At 51.2% G+C, this 22,160-nt stretch overlaps 2 protein-coding genes across 5 annotated transcripts in view; both read right to left on the bottom strand.

The window, feature by feature from the left end:
- Positions 1-22,160, bottom strand: part of LOC144151392 (uncharacterized) — a 458,541-nt gene that overhangs the window by 186,520 nt on the left and 249,861 nt on the right. The gene's annotated exons all lie outside the window — the stretch shown is intronic.
- On the bottom strand, positions 8,228-22,155 carry LOC144151393 (uncharacterized). The gene has a single exon (XM_077682436.1). The coding sequence runs from the start codon at positions 14,244-14,246 to the stop codon at positions 13,686-13,688; it is 561 nt and encodes a 186-aa protein (XP_077538562.1). The 5' UTR covers positions 14,247-22,155; the 3' UTR covers positions 8,228-13,685.

The following is a 22,160-nucleotide window of genomic DNA, read 5'->3' as shown; positions in this document are numbered from 1 at the left end:
CCAGAGCAATCTGAAGCTCTTGGAGGGAAAATGGCGATTTGTAAAAGTCGTTCGATGGCTTGCTGTCCGCATGGGCTTGCGCTCAGCTGACTGTTTATGTTTTATAACATGTTTTATAAATGTACTATACTCGGGGACAAATTTCTGTGGCAATGGAGAGAAAGCTACGGGAAGGGGGCCAAATGGCCGGCCGAACCACGACATTTCGCTCCGCAGTTGGAAGTATTTCTACAAACATTATTCAATGCGCATAACCTATGCAATTCAAAAACATATATTTCTTTTTGTCTAGCCTTGCATTGACAATGCCAATAAATCGCCAGAATATAATCGCCAGTAAGCATTACTTTTTTTAAATTTTCGGTTTTGTTTGGTTCCGAAAATTGCCACTGGTGGCACGACGGTTCTCATCAGAATAAAAAAATGGCGTCTTCATCGACAGCAGCTACTTTTCCGTCCGATAGCCCGCAAGTTAATTGGCCTCAAAGGATTTTCAAAAAGCTTCTTGCCGCGTCTAGCTGTTTTCTGCTTGTTGGTGACACATTTTGGAGGACAGGGAGACTGTAGCGCAGTATGCCGTCGACACAGGCTTTAGAGTAGTATCATGGAGCGGCAGTCACTGCCCCATCGACTACCGGCAAGATACCCGACGATCTTTGACATCGCAGATATTCTCGTACGGAGCCTTTTAACATCCGGAGCCCACAAAAGATTGCGGTCTATTAAGATTCCTAGGAATCTTTGAGTACGTACATATTGCAGGGTACGGCCTCCGAGGACTAATGAATATTGCTTCATGTTCTTGCGAGTAAAAGCCATCGAAACACTTTTCTCAGAGGATAGATGCAGTCCTATTGGCGAAAGGTATGCTGATATTTTCGCAAGAGCTACCTGCAGTCTTTGTTGTGTGGTGCGACGTGACCACGCAACAATTTCCTCCGTATCTGCCTCGGACTTCCCAGAGGGTTGTCGTGCTTGGGTACTGTCGCTGAAGCTGGCTGTCTGCCCTTAGACTTGGTTAGGCTCCAAAAAAACGTGCGGATACACCTGCGACATCAGATGCATGCCAAAACCCATACAATAACCGACTGATAGAAAATGGGATTTCATGTTTCGGTCGAACATTGAAGTCGTTGCACCTTTCGATTCCCACCCAGGCACCAAATTCAATGCCGCCTTATTCCCCGCCCTGGACCCTGATGATGATGATGGTTGGAGTTTTTTGGCGCAAGGCCAGCTGGGGCAAAGAGCGCCAAACAAAAGTATCTTAAAAAAGAATAGTGGCTACTAAAGAAAGAACAACAATAAAATCAATTAACGTCAATGGTGATGGCTGGTGTATAGGGCCAGATTTGATTATGCGTGATAGGAAATGATGTTTAAAAACCTAACGTCTGACAAATACTCAAACACACGTTTCACGGAAACAATGGCATCGTCACCTAGAAAAAACGATGGATGTAGGGAAATATGTTGTCTGTAGAGTTCTCTGAAGTGTTTGTGTCGTGTTGTGTGAAGTGCCTTGCATGTGATTAGTATGTGCACTACGGATAGGGCCTCTCCACACCTGCTGCACTGGGGTCTAGAAGATCCCGTCAGCAGATACGAGTGCGTTGCATGGGTGTGCCCTATCCGCAGCCTACCCAAGGCGACTTCTGTGTGTCTGTTGCGTGTGTCAGTGGTGTATGTTCCCAAGGGTGGTTTTATAACGTGTAACTTGTTATCTGTCTGTTCACTCCAGTGTGTTTGCCATGTTCTACGCAAGTGTTGTCTTATGTGTGGCTTGAGGTCTGTATATGGTACGGTTGTTATGTCTACAGTGTTCCTGAGTGCAGCAGCAGCGGACCTCTTGTCTGCCAACTCGTTCCCAGCGATCCCAGCGTGTCCTGGGACCCAGCAGAGGAGCAGCTGATGCTTCTGGGTATACATAGACATGATAGCGTTAAATACAAGATTAACTATGTGGTTTTTGGGGGGTGTATGCGATGACAGTGCGCGAACACTCAAGGAATCTGTGTAGATGATAGACTTTGGAATTGGATTTTCAAGTATGTGTCGTACAAGCAGTAAAATTTCATATGCTTCTGCTGAAAAAAAATTCTTGTGTGGACGCTCATGGTTCTGGCTGCACTGAAATTCGGACCATGAGCAGCGAAGGAGACCATAGTGGAGGTTTTAGACGCGTCACTGTAAAATTCTGCAAGTGGGTATTTAAACTGCAGAGACAGAAAGTGCTGCAGTAATGCTGCTCGCGGTACCCGTTTTTTGTCAAGTTTCATAAAAGAAAGGCCGAAGGACACAGGACGAACTTTCCAAGGAGGTAAAATGTCTGAAAAGGGTGATCTGTACACATCTAAAAATGAAGCGCTCACATCCGAGGCTCGCTCTCTCCCTCTAAGTGAAAAGGGCAGAGGAACGGATGGGCGATTTACAAAAAGCACAGATGTGGATGTGTCGTTAAAGACAGGATAAAAAGGATGGTTATTAAGCGATGAAATTTTAAAAGCATAAAGTAAGTCCATGTACGTCCGTTGGTTCTCAAGGCTGCACTTATTACACTCGGCATACAGACTCTCGACAGGGCTACTGCGAAAAGCACCCGACGCAAGCCGTAGCCCCAAGTGTAGCACTGGGTTAAGCATTCGCACCACTGTTTTAGTCGCCGACCCATATTCCACACTGCCATAGTCTAAACGAGACCCAACCAAAGCAGTATAGAGTCGTAGTAGGAGTTCTTTGTCGGGACCATGCGATTGATGGGAGAGAACCTTAAGCATATTCATTGTTTTGAGACATTTATGTTTAAGTTCCTTGATGTATGGAATGAATGTAAGTTTCTGGTCAAACACAACACCTAAGAACTTGTGCTCCTTGTTCACAGGAAGCAACACGCCATTAAGAGTAATGTCTGCGTCCGGATGGACCCCGCGCTTCCTCGAGAACACAACGCAGGAGCTTTTTGCAGGATTCAATTTACACCCATTCTTGTCTCCCCAGCCGGCAAGCTTCTTGACACCAAGCTCGGCTTGACGTTCGCATAATGACATATTACATGATTTAAAAGATATTTGCACGTCGTCTACATACATAGAATAACAGATTGTTGGTGGCAGTGCTTTTCCAACAGAGTTCATCTTCACTATGAAGAGAGTGCAACTCAACACGCCACCTTGCGGCACGCCATTTTTCTGGACGTGAACCTTTGAAAGTGCACAACCAACTCTTACTCTGAACGTTCTCTCTGACAAATAACTAACAAGGGTGTTCAACATATTACCCGAAACACTGAATGACCTGAGGTCACTAAGGATCCCATAACGCCAAGCGGTGTCGTAGGCCTTCGAGGTCGAAAAAGACAGTTAAACAGTACTGCTTATGCACGAAGGCATCCTTCATGTATGAGTCAAGTGCAACCAGTTGATCGTTCGTCGATCGCCCCACCATAAAGTCTGCCTGGCAGCTCTCGAGAAGACCATTGTACTCGACCACGTACACGAGCCTGCGATTGATCATCTTCTCGAAGAACCCGCCGCGGTGGCTCAGTGGCTAAGGCGTTGCGCTGCTGAGCACAAGGTCGCGGGTTCGATTCCCGGCCGCGGCGGCCGCTTTTCTGATGGAGGCGAAAAGCAAAAACGCCCGTGTGTACGAGATTTCGGCGCACGATAAAGATCCCCAGGTGGTCAAAATTAATCTGGAGCCCTCCACTACGGTGCGCCTCATCGCCCGCGTTGCGTCGGCGCGTTAAACCCCGCAATCAATCAATCAATCAATCTTCTCGAAGAGCTTGCACAGGCAGCTCGTCAGGGCTATTGGACGGTAACTTGAGGGGGACGACGGGTCCTTTCCCTCCTTCAAGAGAGCCACTACAATGGCCTCCCTCCAAGAGTGTGGAATGTGCCCCGAAAGCCATATTTTATTATATAGATGTAGAAGTGCTTCAAGTGTGTCTGCGTGTAGATGTTGTATCATTGTATATGTAATGTTGTCTGGGCCTGGAGCTGAGGATTTACACGTGCTCAGAGCAGCCCTCAGCTCATGTAGTGAAAACAGGGAGTTGTAAGAAGTCTGCGATTTGTTGTTGTCGTGTAGGGACTTCTTTTCACTACAGTCTTTATACTTCAGGAAAGTGTTCGTGTCGTGTGCTGAACTGGACACGTGTTGGAAGTGTTGTGCGAGTGTGTCAGCCTGGTCTTCGAGTGTGTCCCCTGTTGTACTGACCAGGGGCAGGCTGTGTCTCTGTTGTCCTTTGAGTTTGCGTATTCTTGTCCATACTTTCCGTTTGTCTGTGTAGGAGCTTATTGATGTTATGAAGGAACGCCAACTCTCTCGTTTTGCCTCACGGCGCACACGTTTTCCTAATGCCTTGGCCCGTTTGAACAAAATGAGGTTACCCGACGTGGGGTACCGACGAAGGACACCCCACGCCTTGTTCTGGGCCTCTCGCGCCCGCCTACAGTCCTCATTCCACCACGGCCTCCGCTGGTTGCGCGGGGCACCAGAGGCGTGGGTAATGGACTTTTCGGCGGCGTCGATGATGTGCGCCGTGAGCAGTTGGGTAGCTTCTTCAACGTGTAGGTGTCCTATGGATGTGTGGTGTAGCTTGGATGTATCTGTAAATGTATTCCAGTTAGCTCTTGCTTCATTAAACCTTTTATGGGAAGATGGACTGCTCGCTCCTGTACCTATATACGTTAATGAAGTGGGGAAATAGTCACTACCATATGGGTCCGTGCCCACACCCCACTCAAGACATGGAAAGAGAATTGGAGAACCAATAGCCAGGTCAACATGGTAGTATGTGTTGTGACCTATGTTATGGTATGTAGGCTGTTTATTGTTGAAAAGGCATGCTCCTGAAGATGTAAGAAATTTCTTCATCAGGCGACCTCGGGCATCCGTTCTGGAGGAGCCCAAAGAGAGTTGTGTGCATTAAGGTCGCCTGTAAGGATGTATGGTTCGGGCAGCTGGTCGACCAGCGCCTCGAAGTCAAAGCTCGTAAGTGCAAAATCAGGAGGAATGTATATGGAGCATACCGTTATAAACCTATTAAATATTATTGTGGGGATGGCTACAGCCTCAAGGGTGGTGTTCAAGGTGATAGGGTGGCACGCTAAGGATTTGCGGGTGATTATAGCAACACCGCCAGAAGAGTGTGTGCAGCCATCCCTGTCTTTCCTTTATACCAGGTAACTATTCAAGAAATTTGTGTGTTTTGAATTCAGACGTGTTTCCTCGACACACATTATACTTGGCTGATTGGCATGCAAAATATCATACACGTCGTCAAGATTATTCAGAAGGCCTCTGCAGTTCCATTGAACAATATTTTCTCTTCCCATTATTATGTGTTCAGAGCTACTGGAGTGTGACTATTTATGTAGGGTCTTTCGGGGCTTGGACTCTTGGAAGGGGTTTTCTGGCCTTCTCTACTGACCTGGACGTCGCAGCCCGTTCCTTCCGCTGCGATGAAAGCCGGAAGGGCTCGACGTCCATGTCGTCATCTGAAAGCAAGGGGGTGCCCAGCGGACTGGGCCCCCTTGACGTGGTACCCTTTCGGGTGTTCTTTGCCTGCGCTGCCAGTGCCGAAGGCGTGGGGAGCACCACAGATGGCACAAGCAGTAAGGCGGGAAGGGGGTCGCTGCGACTGCCTCCGTCTCCATCTCGTCCGGGCCCTCGCGTGTGCTTCGGGCCGGTGGTGAAGAGGAAACAGTGGGTGCAGCAGCTTCCCCACCAGACGTGGTTGCCACCACAGCCGCTGCCGACTCAGGGAGCGGTGCGAAGGCGGGTTTGGGTGCAAGTGGCAACCCAGGGGGGGGGGGGGGACCAAATCCGACTCGCGGTACTGGGTCCCCGCAGAAACCAGACGCCGCTCCGCCCCCCGGCGAGCTGAGTCGGCGTACCTCCCCAGAGGAAAAGAGGCGAACCTCTTCCGCGCCTGTGGGAAAGTGATGTTTTCAGTGACCTTTATTTTCAGTGATTTTCAGTGACCTTCTTTTCTAATTGAAACTTTTCGCATTTTCTTGAGTAGGCCGCATGTGGACCCTCGCAGTTTCCACAAAGAAGTTGTTGCACGTTGCAGTTTTCGGCCGGGTAATCGTGCTGGGCGCATTTTGCGCAGGTAAGTCGGCCGCGACAGGTGTTTGTGCCGTGCCCGAACCGTTGGCACTTAAAACAGCGCCGCGGGTTCGGGATGTACGGCCGGACTGAACAGCGGATGTAACCTGCGTTGATGAATTCTGGAAGGGTGGACTTGTCGAAGGTTAGGATGAGGTGCTTTGTCGGTATTTGTTTATCGTCTCTGCGGATGGTTATGCGCCTGACCGCTGTTACGCCCTGACTATGAAGGCCCTTCAGCAGGTCAGCTTCAGATTCATTTAGTAGGTCATACTCGGAAATCACACCCTGGGAGCTGTTTAGGCTGCGGTGGGGCGTGACTCGGATTGGCAGATCGGCGATGCTGGTTTGAGCAAGAAGTTTATTGGCCTGATCCTGGCTATTGACCTCGACAAGAATTTCACCGGTTCGATGTTTTTTGGCCTTATAAGACCCTCCAACAATACCGTCAAGAAACTTTGAAATGAGAAATACCGACTGTGAAGCAAGAGGTTTTGATTGGTCTACAGATTCCATCACGATGAAGCGAGGATGGTTGTTCGGTTTCGGAGGGCTCAAGTCAGGAAGTGGTGGAAAAGAAACTTCGGTGCGGCCCCTTTTCGGGGGCCGATCACGTTTGGGGGGGGGGGGGTTGAAAATGCCATATAGCATAGTATAAAAGCAGGGAGACGGGGGTACTTTCTTCTTTGACCTTACCCTTGTAGCCAAAGAGGTCCCGGAGCTCCCTGCCTGGTAGACAGACAGGGACCCCATCCGCCGGAGCTTGACCTGGGCTCCGACGGCCACCGTTTGAGGTTTCTACCCTTCACCTTAAAACACACCACGGTTGGATCCAGCTTATGTATTGGGGCTCGGTGTCCGCGGTGTCGCCAACACCGTCACCAAGATTGCTCAAGGTGCCCCGTGCGGGGCCGCCCTGGACCCTATCGTCATTGTATATTAGATGCAACATCCTGGGAATCGACTCTAAAAAGAATATGAATCAAAGTGGCTTGTTACAGTTGACACTCTGCCACATTTGCCGACTATACCCAGGCACAAAACAAATTTTTACAGACGGGCCGTGTACGCCTGGCCGCAGTTCTTCCGGGATCTTCATCTCGTCCACTGGACAGACGTTCTCTTATCGTCTCGAGCGGGCAACGTCATCTATGTAAGCCGAGCTTCACGCCATCAAGGAAGCCATACGGTACATTCTCCGCCAACCGCCGGGGCAATGGACCATCTTCACTACGGCTGCCCTCCAAAGTCTACTGCGCAACGACTGCTTCAGCATTTACGAACACGCCTCTCGTGAAATAACTTACTTGCACCAGCAGGCCAAAGATACTGGGCACCAAGTGACATTTCAGTGGCTTCCAGGCCACTGTGGTGTTCCAGGTAATGAAAAGGCAGATGAAGCAGCTCACAGGGGCCTTCAAATGCATAATAGGAGGAAGGTCTTCTTCACCAAACATGATTCCTCAGCTATGACGAAGGCACTTGTTTTAATGGAGCAGAACCGTCTCTGGTCTCTTCCAGAGCACCATTATCCGTTCTTGCAATACATAGACCCCGAGCTGAGGATTAAGCTGCCAGAGCGACTTCCGCGCCGACTAGAAACTTTGTATCACCGATTACGACTCAATGCAGCGCTTACAAAAACTTACCTGTTTCGTCTTGCCGCCACCTCGAATCCTTACTGCGATAACTGCGGATCGTCAGAAACCGTAGAACACGTACTGTTAGAGTGCCCCGCTTACATGCTCGCAAGGTGCCGTTTGAAGCAGAAGATCCAACACCTACGCCCAAGACCAATCAGCCTACAAGTGCTCCTTGGCCCCTGGCACACTCCTTCAGCAGAACACAAAACACTAAAAGCGTTGTTTGAATACCTGGACGAGATCGGCGTCACTGAACTGATTTAAACTACTGAGAACATGACGTTCGTCGAACTGTTCACACAAACTACATGATGCCCGTTTTTTTTTTTTTACTTCTTCTCTTCTCTTTCTTCTGCCCTGTATCTAAAGAGCCTTTTATACTCCCCCCTGCCCATTCCCACGCCGAGTAGCATGTCGGTGGTACGATTCCGGCAAAACTCTCGGCCTTCTCCTCTAATAAAGAGCTTTCTCTCTCTCTCTCTCTATATCTCTCTCTTTCTCTCTCAAAAAGCTTCACAACCAAAAGCTGCCAAACCAGACCAAGCACGTTGTCTGCAACGTGTACGCCCAAGTGAGACTGACGCAACCAGGACTCAGTCGTTAACGCATTTCGTTCGGTTAGCCAGCTTAGCGGCGTAAGCGATCATACGGTCGCACGGCTCTTGCGTGGCACCCCGAGGTCCCCAAAGCGCGAAAGGCTTCGTTTGTCGACTGAGAAACCGCCTGCAGTTACAGGAAAGACAAGACTACAGCGGTACGGCAGGGTCACCCTTGCTGCTCTACGACGGAAAGTGCAGCAGTACTTCATTCGCAACGAGGCGCCAACTGCAGAAAAGATCCTCAGCAATGTGACCAGCGACCCCGACATAGGGCTGCCGAAGTTGAGTGTCAGAACGATGCGTCGGGTTCTGAATGACATTGGATTTGCTTTTTCGAAGCGAAAACGTAACTCTGCGCTTCAGGAAAGGGATGACATCATCGTGTGGCGGCGGAGATATCTGCGGACCCTTCAAGAACTGTGAAAGCAGAAACCTTATGTACGTGGTTACTGTTTCGATTTGGCGGACAGATAGATAAATGTCAATTCCGGCGATTAAAATAAAAATTTCCTATGTAACATTATTTGACAGTTCAAATGTAACAAGAAAAAATAATGATGGAAGTTCTCGTAGAGCCAAATATTTTATTGCTGAGAGTTACCTATCAACACCGCTCCGCATGAATACTGGCGTTCACTTTATTTTTTTCAAGGCGTTTTTCTGTATCCCTGCCTCTTGTTCGTATTTTGCATGCCATTCTGGTTCAGCAAGTGAAGGGACAAGTATGCATCTACATGTTATCTAAGGGGATGTATTGCTCAACGCAAGGTACCTGACAAAAGGCCTTTAATGACCGTTGTCCAAGACGGAGCGGGTTCACAGACGCTCGCCTGTCGTCTTCGTCGTCGGTGGTTTTCGTTTTGTTGTCACTGTCGATGCTGCTTTCGCGGCTGCGGAGTCTGGCGCACTATCGCGTTTCGTTCACTAGCGCCTGTACCATTCATCTCCTTTACAGTTTCCCCGGGACGAATAGGAGCCATCCTGACGACTTAGGGGCACAAGACCATGGCGGGTTCGAAGTATCGCTTCAGGCGTGCTACGTGAACGGTCTCTCGGCCACGGCAGCGATGGTCAGAGGAAGGATTCAGAGGCTCAACCACATAATTGACAGGCGACGTGCGTTCGAGTACACGATACGGTCTGTGATACTTTGAAATGAGCTTGCTCGACAGCCCAGGAGTCGTGGCCGGAATCCAGAGCCAAACGAGATCATCCGGAGAAAATTCTGGGGTAGGCGTCGACGCACCATGGCGGAACTTTTGGCGTCCTTGCTCGTCTGACGTGAACGAGCGAGCCAGTTGGCGACACTCCTCCGCACGTCGGGTGACGTCAGAGATTGACAAGGCTTCAGATACGTCCGGACTGTAGGGGAGGATCGTGTCAAGCAGGCACGACGGCTCGCGTCCATACACAAGGAAGAAGGGAGAGAAACCCGAGGTGGCTTGCTTGGCAGTGTTGTAGGCGTAGGTTACGAATGGAAGAATCATATCCCAGTTGGAATGGTCGTATGACACATACATTGCCAGCATGTCCCCCAGGGTGCGGTTAAAACGTTCGGTTAAGCCGTTCGTCTGCGGGTGATATGCAGTAGTCGTGCGGTGGACGATGCGGCAGGCCTTTAGGAGCGCTTCAATGACGTCAGAAAGAAAGACACGCCCCCTGTCACTGAGAAGTTCCCGAGGAGCGCCGTGACGAACGATGATGCGGTTGAGCAGAAATGTTCCAACGGCGTCGGCAGTACCGGCACGCAGCGCAGCGGTTTCGGCGTACCGTGTCAGGTGGTCGACGGCTACGATGACCCACCTATTGCCAGCCGCAGTACAGCGGAGGGGTCCGTAGAGCTCGATCCCTACCCGGTCAAAAGGTCGAATCGGGCACGCCAAAGGCTGCATCGGGCCAGACGCACGAGGGGGTGGTGGCTTGCGCCGTTGACAGTCCATGCAAGAGCGAACATAACGACGAACGAAGCCATACATACCACGCCAGTAATATCGCAGTCTAAGGCGTTCGTAGGTCTTTAGCACGCCGTCGTGAGCACACTGAGGCTCACTGTGAAACTGGTCGCACACTTCAGAGCGCAGATGGCGGGGAATGACGAGCAGCCATTTGCGCCCATTAGGGTGGTAGTTCCGCCTGTAGAGCAAGCCATCACGAATAGCGAAGTGGGACGCTTGGCGCCGAATTGCTCGAGGTACCGACGAGTTCGACGGGTTCGAAAGGTAGTTGCAAAGCGACATGACCCACGGATCTTTTCGCTGTTCAGATGGCATAGAACTCACGTCAACGAGCGATACAAAGCACTCAGAGAGGAATTAGTCGTCTCGTCAGGCAACATCGGACACCGGGAGAGGGCGTCAGCGTCGTGGTGCTTGCGGCCAGACCGATACACCACGCGGATGTCAAAGTCCTGAAGGCGAAGTGCCCAACGTGCCAGTCGGCCAGAAGGGTCTCTGAGGGACGACAACCAACAAAGCGCATGATGGTCGGTGACCACGTCGAAAGGTCGGCCATACAGATAAGGGCGAAACTTCGAGAGGGCCCACACAATTGCCAAGCATTCCCGCTCAGTGACAGTGTAATTCGTCTCCGCAGGCGTGAGTGTGCGGCTCGCGTAAGCGACCACGTATTCGTGGAACCCGGCCTTCCTTTGAGCCAGAACAGCACCCAGACCAACTCCACTCGCATCGGTGTGGATTTCAGTTGGGGCCGACGGGTCGAAACGGCGAAGAATTGGCGGCGACGTGAGGAGGCGACGTAGGGTTGTAAAGGCCTTGTCGCAAGCCGATGACCATGCCAAAAGACCCGTCTTGTTGCCAAGAAGTTGTGTCAATGGCGCGATGATGGAGGCGAAGTTACGCACAAAGTGGCGGAAATACGAGCATAGCCCGATGAAGCTAAGAAGCTCTTTGATCGTGGTCGGCTTCGGGAATTCAGCCACGGCATGAAGCCTGTCCGGATCAGGAAGAACGCCATCTCTGGAAACGACGTGGCCAAGGACCGTCAGCTGGCGAGCAGCAAATCGGCACTTCTTTAGGTTTAGTTGAAGGCCTTCGTCCTTTATACAAGCTAAAACTTGCTCGAGCCGCCGTAGATGCGTGGAAAAGTCGGGTGAGAACACTACGACGTCATCCAGGTAACACAGGCATATTTTCCATTTGAGGCCGCGAAGAATATAGTCCATCATCCGTTCGAATGTGGCTGGCGCGTTGCACAGGCCGAACGACATGACGTTAAATTCATATAAACCATCTGGAGTAACAAAGGCTGTTTTCGGACGATCCGCATCTGCCATCGGGACTTGCCAGTATCCGGAGCGTAGGTCAAGGGACGAGAAATATTCTGCTCCTTGAAGGCAATCTAGGGCGTCGTCAATGCGTGGTAGCGGATAAGCATCCTTGCGAGTTATTTTGTTTAGGCGACGGTAGTCGACACAAAAACGGATGGAGCCGTCCTTTTTCCGTACGAGTACTACCGGCGACGCCCAGGGGCTGTTCGATTGTCGAATGATACCGCGCTGGAGCATGTCACCCACTTGTTCGTCAATTATGCTCCTCTCGGAAGGGGCAACGCGGTAAGGTCGCTGGCGTAAAGGCGCGTGGGAGCCGGTGTCGATAGGGTGGCTGACCGTCGTGGTGCGACCAAGCGACGTCTGCGCACAGTCAAAGGACGAATGAAATTGACACAGTAGTTTCATCAGTTGGTCTCGTTGGTGCGGCGTAAGGTCGGCGTCGATGGCACGATCAAAAACTTCCGGGGATACCCGAGATGCAGTGGCAGGAGGTGGACAGAGTCCGGTCACCTCAACGTGCGGCAGGTCGTCTAAAGCGGCGATGAAAACGGCGGACTCCACTGACTCGGCGCGTCCAAGGCACTCGCCGCGGAGCAAAGAGCGAGGACTAGCTCCAGGATTAGAAACGAACAGGGCGGTTTGGCCATCGCGGATACTCAGCAAGGCGAAAGGAAGCAACAGACATCGGCGTTGGCAGAACAATTGCGACGGCATGAAAATTGCATTGACGTCGGAAGGAAGATGGCAGATCAAGGGCACAGGGACGGTGGAGCATGAAGGGATAGTAGTGTCGTCGGCGACAGAAACTTTCACGGAAGGTGGTGTTGGAGAAATTTCTGATGGTATATCAAGGGGCGAAAACAACTCAACTTCGGCTCGGGCGCAGTCAATGATAGCGTTGTGCCGGGAGAGGAAATCCCATCCCAGGATGACGTCATGTGACCATGAAGACAGGGCAATGAACTGAACAATGTACAGAACGTCCTGGATGAACACCCGGGCAGTACACGTACCGACTGGTTCGATCGAACGTGCTGAAGCAGTACATAAGGGTGGTCCAAAATGCGGCGTCATAACCTTTTTCAGGCGGCGGCAAAGCTCTAGGCGGATAACTGAAACGGCGGCTCCAGTGTCGACAAGCGCATGAGTGGCGACTCCGTCTATTATAATGTCGACGACGTTTTGGGTAAGAAGGTAGGTCTTGAACAGTTCGACGATGACGCAGCTCTTGCCTCCGGAACTGCGGCGCCTAGTTTTCCGCTTCAGGAGGCAAGGGGCGCCGATGCATCGGCGAAAGTGAACGGCGTCGTGGGGATGGGTGACGGTTGGTGGTGTCACGCGAGTTGGCGGGCGGGGACGTCTCGGCAAAAGTGGTCGGAGCACGAGGCATCGACTGCGGCGAGACATACGGCACGTTCCAAGAAGGCTGCCGTGCAGGCATCCCTTCGCGGCGGCAGTAACGCGCCACGTGTCCGGGAGTTAAGCAAACAAAGCAGATTGGGCGATTGTCCGGCGTATTCGCCAAGCGGTGGTCGAAGATGACGAGTCAAGCCGTACGCGTGGCGGCCTCTGCAACACAGGCGGCATCGGCAGGCAGCTGGGATACGTTGGTCTTCCTGTGAGCTCAGTGGGCTGTTGCGGCATGACCGGGAAGATTGGCTGACTTGTGACGGTTTCGGCAAAGGGCCTGGAGATGGCGTCGGCGTAGGTTAGAGGTCCGGCAACAGGTAGTGTTTGCACCGGGGTCGCGTACGTGGGCGTAACAGCAGGTGGTGTGGGTTGCGCGATGCCGGCACCGATCAGCGAAGCGGTTACAGGTGCGTGTTGGCGGGAGCATGGAATGGTACCGGCCACCTGCTGCTGGATAGCACTTCTAAACGAAGCGGCAAGGGTGGCGTCAGACGTCGGTGTGAAGGGAACTAGGGAAAGCTGACGGGCAACTTCTTCCCGGATGAACTGCTGAATGCGCGGAGACAGAGTGTTGTCGCTACCAGCAGTTAAACTCGACACATCCGGGCCAACAGATCGCCGTGTAAGAGCTCACTGTCTCCTGAGCTCGTCATAGCTCTGGCACAGGTTGATGACGTCGGTGACCGTTTGAGGATTCTTCGCCAGCAGCATTTGAAAGGCGTCATCTGAAATGCCTTTGAGGATGTGCTTAATTGTGTCCTCGTCGCTCATCGTGGCGCTCACCCTCCTGCACAAATCCACAACTTCCTCGATGTAACTGAGGAAGCTCTCACCGGGCTGCTGCGCTCGTTCTCGCAAGCGCTGCTCTGCATGAAGCTTCCGCACTGAAGGGCGACCGAAGTGTTCCGAAAACCTCGATTTGAATTCCGACCACGTGGGGTATTGCTTTCCGTGGTTGCCATACCAAAGCTCGGCCGTACCGGTGAGGTAAAATTCCACGTTGATCCGCTTCACGTTGTCACCCCAGTTGTTGTGGGCGCTTACTCTGTCGTACGTGGCGAGCCAGTCTTCCACGTCCTGCTCGTCTTGGCCATTAAAGAATGGGGGATCCCGCTGACGAATGGAAACGGAACAGATGATGGTCGTCGAAGGAGGTGCAGCCAGGGGCTCAGTCTCGCGAGGAGGAGCCATGGCGCTGGGGAGCGTCCGGGAGCGGCATTCCAGTGTAGAGAGAGGTCAGGATCACAGCAACCTCCACCAATTCTAAGGGGATGTATTGCTCAACGCAAGGTAGCTGACGAAAGGCCTTTAATGACTGTTATCCAAGATGGAGCGGGTTCACAGACGCGCGCCTGTCGTCTTCGTCGTCGGTGGTTTTCGTTTTGTTGTCACTGTCGATGCTGCTTTCGCGGCTGCGGAGTATGGCGCACTATCGCGTTTCGTTCACTAGCGCCTGTACCATTCATCTTCTTTACAGTTATAATAATGTATGGATAGCACTCACTGACTAGATTTCGTTAGCCATGTGGCTGGTGTACGTTCTGCGAACTTTTTTGAAATGCGAATGCATTTCTTAGTCGGGGGCTGTCGTGCTCCGTTGGCCGGCGTGCACCCGCAGGTGTTATCTCTCCGCGCTCCTCCTCGCCCCTAGCAACACCTGTGGCGCGCCTAGCAACCGGAGCAGGTGGTAGCTCGGGCGAAGGGAGCAGCGGAGGGCAAGGGGAGAGGAGGAGCGCGCGCGGGCGTGTGAGGGCGCTCGCATCGCGGAGCTCGGGCGGAGTAGCGGAGAGTGAGTGGAGAGGAGGAGCGCGCTCGGGTGTGTGAGGGCGCGCGCATCGCGGAGCTCGGTGGAGAGAGAGCTCGCGCGCGGGCTCTCTCTCCTCTCCGCCGCGTACCCTCTCCGCTCGCTGCGCTCGGAATATATATAATGCAGTGGAGCGTGCGTCTGGCGCCTTGATAGCGATGGAAGTCGGTGAAGTCGAATCCCTCGCGGCAACGATACCACATGCAAGAAGTGTAACACAATGCAACCTGAGCATTCGCATTTCCGCACGATCCCTTTCGGGGAGGTGGGGGGAATTTTAGGGGCGAAGCTCCTAAAGCCATGGGTCTGTCCATCCCTTGTGTCTCGTGGTACGTGACCGCCGCATGCTTTTGGAAATGTCGCAAAGTGGACCGCGTTGCACGCGCAAGAACCGGCTGCAACCGGCAGCGCAAACTCGGCACCGGGAGAGCGAGCTTGTCTGTGTTCGCCAACGGAGGCGCGAGCGCACGTGCACTGCGAGGGGGAGATCACGCAAGAGATCACGCCACGAACGCAGGCAGTCGTTCTGGGAGATCGAACGAGACGCAAGGACCTTTGCTCGTTTCCTCTCGTCTTGTTCGGGCACAAGTTCGCCCTAAATAAAAGTTCTTTCTTTACCGTTGTGTCCCATCCTACGTGACAAATTGTGGTAGAGGTGCGGGGTAGTCCTCGATGGCGCGGGGTCTTTCACCAGGTCTGGGCCTGGGAGCATTGACTCCGAAAATAAAAGTTGATTTGTACAATGTACGCACACAGTCTTACGTCTTTCTTAATGATGTAATGGGCGAACTTTCACGGGAGAGTTACGGTTACCGATGATCTCCCCCTCTCGAGCTTCGCCCCACTTATCATCATTCATTCCGTGGATATGGCGTGATTTTTTTTTATTTTGGTGTTTTGCAGTAGAATGATGTTATATGCACGCAATAAACGCCTTCTCTGTCTTTACTAACTATTCTCCCCAAAGAGAAACTGACACGTATTCCTGTCATTTTCGCAGGACTATATCCTACCTCGATCAGACTTGGGTCAATGCTGGGCACACCAACGGCACGGTGTGGAAGGAGACTACAGTGTCATCCCGTGAAGACACCTTTCGCAAGGGTCTAACCACTGGTCTTCGTGTACCAAGTGGCAAAGGTTGTCGGCTCATCGTACTTCATGCTGGAAGTGAGAAGGGCTTTGTGGACGGAGCATGTCTCATTTTCCGTGCGTCAAAGAGTGCTTCCACTGACTACCACAGTGAAATGGATGGCCCAGGATTTGAGAAGTGGTTCGCAAAACAACTTCTACCGAACATTGAGCCACGCAGTGTTATTGTCATGGACAATGCTCCGTACCACAGTGTTCGGACCGAAAAGCTGCCCTCCAGGTCGTGGCGCAAGGCCGTCTTGGTTGACTGCAACAGCCATCCCGTGGTGTGATGACCAGTTGAAGCCCGAGCCCGAAGCCGGCTGGTTATTGAGAACAAACACAAGTTTTTTGGATACCGGATTGAAGCCCTGGCCAGAGTTGCGGGTCATGACATTGTTCGGCTTCCTCCTTACCGCTGTGAATTCAACCCTTTGAAATGGTGTGAAGCCAGGTTAAGGGGTATACTGCTGCCAACAACACTTGAGTCACGCTCGCTGAAGTTGAACGACTACTCAACGAAGCCATCGCCCTCGTGACTCGCGAAAACTGGGTCTGGGATTGCGCTCATGAGGAGCGTCTTGAGAAAGAGGCCTGGGAGCGGGATGGTGCAATCGACACCAGAATCGACAGCGTCGTGATTCCGCTAGGTTCCGACTCCAGCAGCTATAGTTACTGCAGTGACAGCGATAGAGGAACTGTGATGAAACCGGTGTGCGCTGACTTATGTGGTGCTGGTCGTCTGTGGCGAGTGACAAGGTGCTTTGTTTACGGTTCTGCTGACCGGAAGCTTAAAAGTACGCTCGGTTGGTGCTGCTTTTGTGTGGCAACTTACAGAGCCCCCTGTTTAACTTTCCGATGCCGAGCAGCTTGGAAGTACGCTTTGGGAAGTACGGTCTGTTGGTTTATATGGTGCTGCAAGTGTGCAACAATTTACAGGACACCTTGTTTACCTTTCTGATGCCCCGCAACTTAGGAGGTAGCTGCTCATACAGTGCTGGATTTGTGCGGCACCAGGGAATCATTAGGAGTGCTTGTTGTAAGTGTGCGAATTAGTCTTCAGGTTGTCGGTTGTGGGTGGCAGCTAAGATGCAATTGGTGTATCTTTTTCATGCATAAAATGAAACCTGACAAGGAACGCTCGTAGCAAGCAGTGAGGAGTGGCACGTCACGTATCCTGCTTCAGCCAGAAGAAATGCAAAGGGAAAATTTGATTACAACCAAAGAGGTTGTAAACAGCCTCTCCAAATAGCAGTTACCTGTGCATGAAATGACAAGACTGGAGTAATTATATCACAAGAACTGCGAGATGGTAGTGATGTCCAGAAATGCATTGTTGAGTTGTCTATCATTTGTAATTGTTTAAGTCATATGAAAAAAAAAATATACTGCCATCAGTTTCTCATTGTAAGTGAGGTAATCATTTGTACTCACTTGCTCATGTTTTGATGCTCTTTTCGGCTACAGAGGGTAGATTGCTGAAGTAAAAGACCATTTCCGTCTCAAATAATTTCTTTCAAATGCGTGTTTACAGGGTTAAATGGCGAGGAGTAATACGAATCGTCAATGCCTCACTTTCAAATGTCGAAACGCTGTGGGTTTCCCTGCTACCAGCCTTCGCTTTTGTAAACATACTAGCTCACCGAGGCCCTAGGATATGAGGTTGAACACACCAAAGGTAACGGCACGCTCTCATGAAACAGAATTTATATAATGTTCACTGCCATGGGGATGGGCAGTGTCACTTTGCCATGTTTGTGGTGCAATGTCTGGTACATCTACGTTTTTTTCACATTCGTAATGAAGAAATTACTGTACACCGTACTCACTGACTGCAAATAACTGCTAACAGAGACAGAAATGTTTGTTTGGAAATACGTGGCTGCGTGACTTTGAGTGCTCAAGTGGGCTTGAAAGATGGGGCCACAGATTTAAAGGTTTACTCCTCTGACTGGCGTTCGTGTGCATGTTTGTGGTTGTGTGACTACTTGGAGTGGCTTCCAGATTTTGTCCAGCTGATTATGCAGGAATTAAATAAATGAAACAAAACACATTCTTTCTTCTGCTTCAATTTTTCTTGTAGCACACATTATTCCTGCTCACTAATGCTCACGGTGTACCGATGTCAAACCGTTTGCAATTACCGGTGGCAGCCCTGAGTGTCGGAGATTTTCTGCTGGTCCTGGCTTGGAAACAAGTATGAGCAAGGTGAGGCCAACATCAAATTTACAGCCATGAATACCAGTCAGCTATTTTTTAATGCAGAGCCAGCCATGCTCCCACAACATTGATGAAAGTGACAAACAAAGGAGGCTGTTGCAGCCAATTGGAATGTTGATGAAGAGTTTGCGGCTACACGCAGCCACGCGAATTCTGTTGCCTGGTTTGGAATCCAATTGAAATTTTGCTGACAGGCCCAGTTGCGGTGTTCTGGATACGGTGCTTTTTTCGGCAAGTGAGCCAAGAAGTGTGCGAGTGATCACACATTAAAAAATGGAAAGGGGTGGCTTAACCACCAATCTGAGAACGGCTCGGTATATTGGCGTTTGGCAAAGTTAGCTAATGCAATGTACTTTAAGATATCAGTGACCACATTACTGGCAAAATGTTCAGTGACCAATTGTTTTTAAACTTTACGACCAGCGCTAACTGTGCAGGTGTTTAGACAGCATTACGTTTTTCATCCGTCTAAGTGCTCACACGCCTTTATGCTGTAAATAGGCAACTTTGCCAGTGCAGTACGATTGCTATCCTAAGGTATGAAACCTGCGCCACGTAGTACAGTGAGACACGCCCGAAAGCCTGCATGATGTTCAAAGATATTGGAATAGGAAGGCGTGGGTATTGCGCGCAAGATTCATGGGTTCTGCAGCGCGAGCTTCCCCTACACGCTTTCCGAGTTGCGGGTCACCGAACCTTCTTGGAGTCTGCCAAACTTAGCGCGATCCAAATGGGATTTCACTTTGCGCCGTAGTGTGCGCGTGCTGCCCTAACGGTATAGCGAGCCTGCGCTATGTACGCACGCTACAAGTGCCCGTTGTGCTGCCCAGTTTTCGGCTAAAGAAGAGTTTAAATATCAGTGCCTGCCCTCAAAACTGCAGCGCTGACACAATTGACGGCATTTCTGGGCGGTTCAGAGTTCGACGGTATGCTATAATATATTAAGTCGGTCCGACTTCTACAGTGAAAGTGTTGGCTTTTGCTTAGAATCAAATGAAACTTAGAGAAGGAGACGTCAATATGCCTGCATGATTGGTGATTGCGGCTCAGCGCACTCAACCAAAGAGCTCGTGCGAAGAAACGAACTGTAGCAAATGCGTATGCGTCAGGCCGAAGCCGAAAACGAAACTAGTTTACTGGGAACTACTTTGGCGCAGTAACACAAAGCATTTCGCCCCTCCCCCCCCCCCCGCGTAGTTTTGTCTCAATCGCCACAGAAAGTTGTCCCCAAGTATAGTGACGAACTTGATACGTGTTCGAAGTGTGTTTGCCTGGTTCTGAAGTGTGTCACCAATGGTGCTGACAACGGGTAAATTGTTTGTTTTGTATCTTTTAAGTGTACTTAATCGATTCTATACTGCGGTTGTACCTGTGTAGGAACTACCAGATGACATGAAGGACCTCCCGATGTTGGCAATGGCTTCGGCGTGCTTAAATTCTATGAGGTTCAGGGCAGTGGACAATCTACGAAGAAAACCCCAGACCTTATTTTGAAGGTGTCGTTCAAGCCCACATTCTTTGTTCCTCCAAGGCCCTCTACTATTGCGGATGACCCCAGAGTTATGGATGTTTCGGCAGCAATGTGCAGTAATGTCTGTGCACGTTTTGTCAATGTCTAAATGTGTTGTTGTTGAGTGGAAGCTTTGATTCTTTTTTTACTTTAGCCCAGTCTGCACCAGTTTCGTGAAACCTTTTATTGGAGATGGAACTGTAAGAACGTACACCCCGACATTTTAGAGCCACTTCCACAGGGGTCCGTGTCCGCTTCCCATGTAATGAGTGGGTACAGATCTGAAGAGCCAAAGGTCGATATGTGAGTGTGTGTTGTGTGCTGTACTGTAGCAGGTTGGCTGTTTTTGATTTTTTTTATTAAAGAGACAGACGACACAAAAAATCAACACTGAGATCCCCAAAGTTCAGATAGGGCATTAAAATCCCCTACTACAATGGAACCCCACTAACACGTCCCACGGACTTACGACGATCCGCTTGTTACGCCGGATCACCGCGGTCCCGGCAAACACCCCATAAAAACATTGCATTAAAATCCCCGATGATGTCGCTTATGTTAGCTTATGTTAGCATCGGGACTGTCGCTTAAGTTAGCATCGGGTCGATGCACTCTTAGAGGGGGGGTAATGCCGCGAACCATACATTGGGTTTGCTTATTTGTGTTTTGCTTTTACCGCCCGGCTGCGCCGGTCTGCGTTATCTCGGCGCCAAGGGAAGCGCGTGTTCCATTCTTTCTTTCTGTGCCGCATGCGTTATCTGTTGTGATGGGGAGAGCGTTCCGATCTAACGTGAACGGCCCAGAATGATCTTCTTGGATCTACTATGTTCTCGATGCGAATCGACGTTTCGAGAACCACGCGCGCCGAAAGATAAAAGGCCTGCAGTGCGGACGCCGGGGCATTCGATTCGACGACACTCGCCTGTGCAAGTCACTTTGTTGACCGCTGCTTCGCCGCCTCTGTATTCTTTTGAGTTGTTAGGGGAGCACAAGTTCGCTCCAATAAACGTCTTTCTCATTCAACACAACTGCATCGTCCTTGTCTTCGTGACAATATGACGCTGGGGTGCATGCGGTCCGCTTCTTACGGTAGTCCCTGGCGCAGACAAACCGGCGTTTTCGCCATCTTTTACACCCCTTCTCCGCTTGCTTTTTCAGAGCAAAAGCCCGCGCGGAATTGTACAAGCCAATTTCTTTATTGTGCATAACATGCTAGTGCCCTACGCTACGAAGCAGGTTCGTCCCCCGCTACTCGCCACGGCAGCTGTCTCCCTGGGTGTCACCGGCACGCAGCGCATCGTCTGCTGTGCCTGTTGGAAATCCCAATCTTCTTCAAGCTGAGGTCGACGCAAGCTCAGGGAAAGCCGCACTCTATGCCTCCAGTAACCATCGGCAGAGCATGTCGATGGACGGCCTCTTTATTTTCCCTCCTGGGGGAAAATACGAAGGCCCAATAGCGCAACTTGTCCTCGCTGGCACAACCTCGTACGCCCTCAGAGGCATAGCCCTATTCGATGCGTGAACCATGTCGTCCGATTACTGCTCGCTTTGAAAGCGCAAGCCCGAATGCCACGACTCCTACCAGTAGCCCGCACAACTCGTGGGACAAGTCCCAGCCTGCACTTCTTTTTCCAGACCGGGAAACTCCCCTTCTTGGGACCCACGAAGACCTCCCTGTTTTCAGCAGCAGCCCTGGGTCAACAGTGAAGTGCCGCTCAGTCATGCGCATGCTCCACCACCTTCGGTTTAAAACCGTCTGTGTAGCTCACGCACCTGCCCACCGTACGGCGAACACCAGGAGAACACAAGAAAGGTCATAGCACAGCTGAACAAAAACATGCAGAGAAATGGCAAAGTCGCGGGACAGCACAAAGCAGGGTATAAATGCAGAGTGCGGAGAGCATTTGTTGCTTTGTTCCCTCGTCGCCGTGCTTCCATGGTCTTATACGCAGGTAAAGGGTGTGACACCACTAAAGTACGGACTAGGACAGAACGCAGCGGCAGATGTAGGCCGAGTCGATGGAGTTCTGCGCTGATTTCCATTGCGGGGGATTTCTGGCCCTGAAACACCGGTGGCCTGCCTAAGCTCCATACCCCAGCATGTAAGCGCTGAGCTATTCCAGCTGCCTGTAAGCATGTGCAAAGTGTGTGAATCCAACAACACTACAAATTGATGCCGACATACTAAAAAATGTTGACATTGGTGGCTTGGTCTATGAGAAGAACGAGGTGGAAGAACTACTTGCTGGGCGTCACAACCACCACAGACTCGGAACAAGAGTAATGCCACACGCGGTCACAAATTCTGCTCTGAAACGCCGCCCCATCGCCAGGTGCTCAAAGTGGCGGTGTTCCAGTGGCTGCCATTCCCTGCCATGTACACCCCGTCCAGACCCCCACGAGGCTTCCCCTCCCGGCCGACAGGTTCCCCGCAGCGAGC

The sequence above is a fragment of the Haemaphysalis longicornis genome, unplaced genomic scaffold, assembly GCF_048455015.1.
Source record: "Haemaphysalis longicornis isolate Haplotype H1 unplaced genomic scaffold, Haemaphysalis longicornis Haplotype H1 scaffold_9, whole genome shotgun sequence".
NCBI classification, from domain to species: Eukaryota; Metazoa; Arthropoda; class Arachnida; order Ixodida; family Ixodidae; genus Haemaphysalis; species Haemaphysalis longicornis.
Note: the sequence above shows the minus strand (reverse complement) of the source record. Positions and strands in the feature narration are given on the sequence as shown.

Coding starts and splice junctions, on each gene's coding strand:
- LOC144151393 (XM_077682436.1), bottom strand. CDS start 14,246: ATGGCTCCTCCTCGCGAGACTGAGCCCCTGGCTGCACCTCCTTCGACG.